This window comes from Elephantulus edwardii, unplaced genomic scaffold, assembly GCF_000299155.1.
Source record: "Elephantulus edwardii isolate Elephantulus edwardi_28Jun2011 unplaced genomic scaffold, EleEdw1.0 scaffold00646, whole genome shotgun sequence".
Classification (NCBI taxonomy): Eukaryota; Metazoa; Chordata; class Mammalia; order Macroscelidea; family Macroscelididae; genus Elephantulus; species Elephantulus edwardii.
In genome coordinates this window covers 41,707-43,557 of record NW_006400396.1, presented here as the reverse complement: position 1 = coordinate 43,557, position 1,851 = coordinate 41,707, and the positions used below count along the sequence as shown (strand labels likewise).

At 52.0% G+C, this 1,851-nt stretch overlaps 1 protein-coding gene across 1 annotated transcript in view; it reads left to right on the top strand.

The window, feature by feature from the left end:
- The first annotated feature begins 620 nt into the window (after positions 1 to 620).
- The window catches only part of POLR1B (polymerase (RNA) I polypeptide B, 128kDa), a 36,444-nt gene continuing 35,213 nt past the window's right edge, over positions 621 to 1,851 (top strand). The window contains exon 1 of the mRNA XM_006903403.1: positions 621 to 797. Within this exon, the coding sequence (XP_006903465.1) occupies positions 621 to 797 (177 nt within the window). The remainder of the gene's footprint in view (positions 798 to 1,851) is intronic.

Here is a 1,851-nt window from a genome sequence, read left to right as displayed (position 1 = left end):
CCCAGAGCTCTGGGGTAAAAAAACTGAAGGGCAGTTAGCGCGGACCACCTCTGCTCCAGTGCCGCCCCCGAGACAGGCCTTCACTACGCGGTGAATGGGAGCGGGAGCGGGACACAATAAAGAACTCGCAGAGACGTCCAAGTCCCCAGCGAGGGTCCCCGTCGACCCCCTCCGCCCCTCTGTTCGGCGTCCGCGGCCCGAGTTTGCAAGGGCGGAGGGAAGCCCCAGAAACCGGCTTTTCCGTTGAAATCATATTGGCTGGAGTGATCGTCAGCATCAGATCAGAATAAAAGGAAATTCAAAGTCCGCCTTTTTAGTGACCATTTTAATCATTGGGCGAATGAGAGCCGCATTGGGTACAACCTGCAGTGCGCAGGGAAAAGACCCGCAACTCCACCCGAGTTTGTAGGGAAGGGTGGGTAGCGCGGCGGAAATCAGGGGGAGGGCTCAGTATAGTTTTGCCCGCCCCTTTACTCGGCGTCTTTAGTTGCCAGTGGAACCAGCAAACTCCGGGCGGGAAGGAGCACGGACTACCTTTCCCATCAGGCCGCGGGAGCCGGCTGTCTTCCGGGCCATTGCCAGGCTGTTCCGGCGGAGCTTGGCGTGCTGTCGTGCTACACATGGAGTCCGCGGGTCGGTGGCAGAGACTTCCTAGCGGGCCGAGCCTAAAGCATTTGACTGACCCCTTTTATGGGACCCCACGAGGGCAGCAAAAGGCAGCGTTGCAGGAGCTGACGCGGACGCATGTGGAGTCGTTCAACTATGCGGTGCGAGAAGGGCTCAACCACGCGGTGCAGGTGAGTGCGCGGTGCTCCCATCTCGCGGCAAAGGAAAAGTGGGCTGTCGGGGGAGGGGTTCCTGGCCAGCCGAGCAGTACGCTGCGATCAGACTGCCTAAACTCAGTCCCACGGAGCTGCTGGTGAGATTCTTTGGTTAGCAGTCAAATGTGTTAACCACAGTGCTATCCAGTCTCCGTGAAGGGTCCTGGCTAAAAAACCCTCCTCCTGATGAAGATCCAGGCACCTGAAGCCACTCATTAGCCCAAGTTTGTTGTACATTTTATTCCAAAGCTACTTCTTACTGAAGTCAGGGCTATGCAGAGGGGAAGGTGATGGCCGCTGCCCTCTCCCCCTTCCCATAACAGCACCTCCTCCAGCCTCGGTGGCTTTGCAGAACATCTAATGTAGGGTCTCCCTAAGCCAACAGACGTGGAGTGCCAGACATTCTCACAAACAATAGTGTGTTCTTCTGCGTTATTGTAGAATGAGTATAAGGATCCAGGAGGGGTGGGAGAGGCTGGAAGCAGACGGATGTGGATGTACAGGGGGAAGAGGGGATTAATCATTGGATTGTACAATTTGATGGTTCGGGGAGTGAGGGAAATTGAAAGAATTTGTTCGAATTTGTTATAGAATTTTGTAAACAAACCAGTGAAAAAAGATAAATAAAAATATTGTGTTTTTCTGGAGAAAGTGATGACAGAGAATTTAGGTATTTCTTACCTCCTTTCCTAAAAGTTTTCTCCCAGAAAGGCTGTTCGTCCCACTTCCTCACTTAAAAACCTTATCAGATGTCACTTCAATTCAATTCACCATCAATTCTGACGACCTTGCCTAAAATACACTACCTACTCTCAAATCTGAAAGCCCTGGTTGATGTCCTTCCTAAGTTTATTCTAACCCTTAGCAACTCCAAGGCCTTTTATGAGATGAACAGCAAAGCTACCTGTAGAGAGTGGTAGAGAAGCAGCTGTTGGCTATTACAGGGATTGTTGTTATGTGCCATCGAGTCGTTTTCGACTCATAGAGACCCTATGTACAACAGCCCTAAACCGTGCTGTATCCTGTGCCA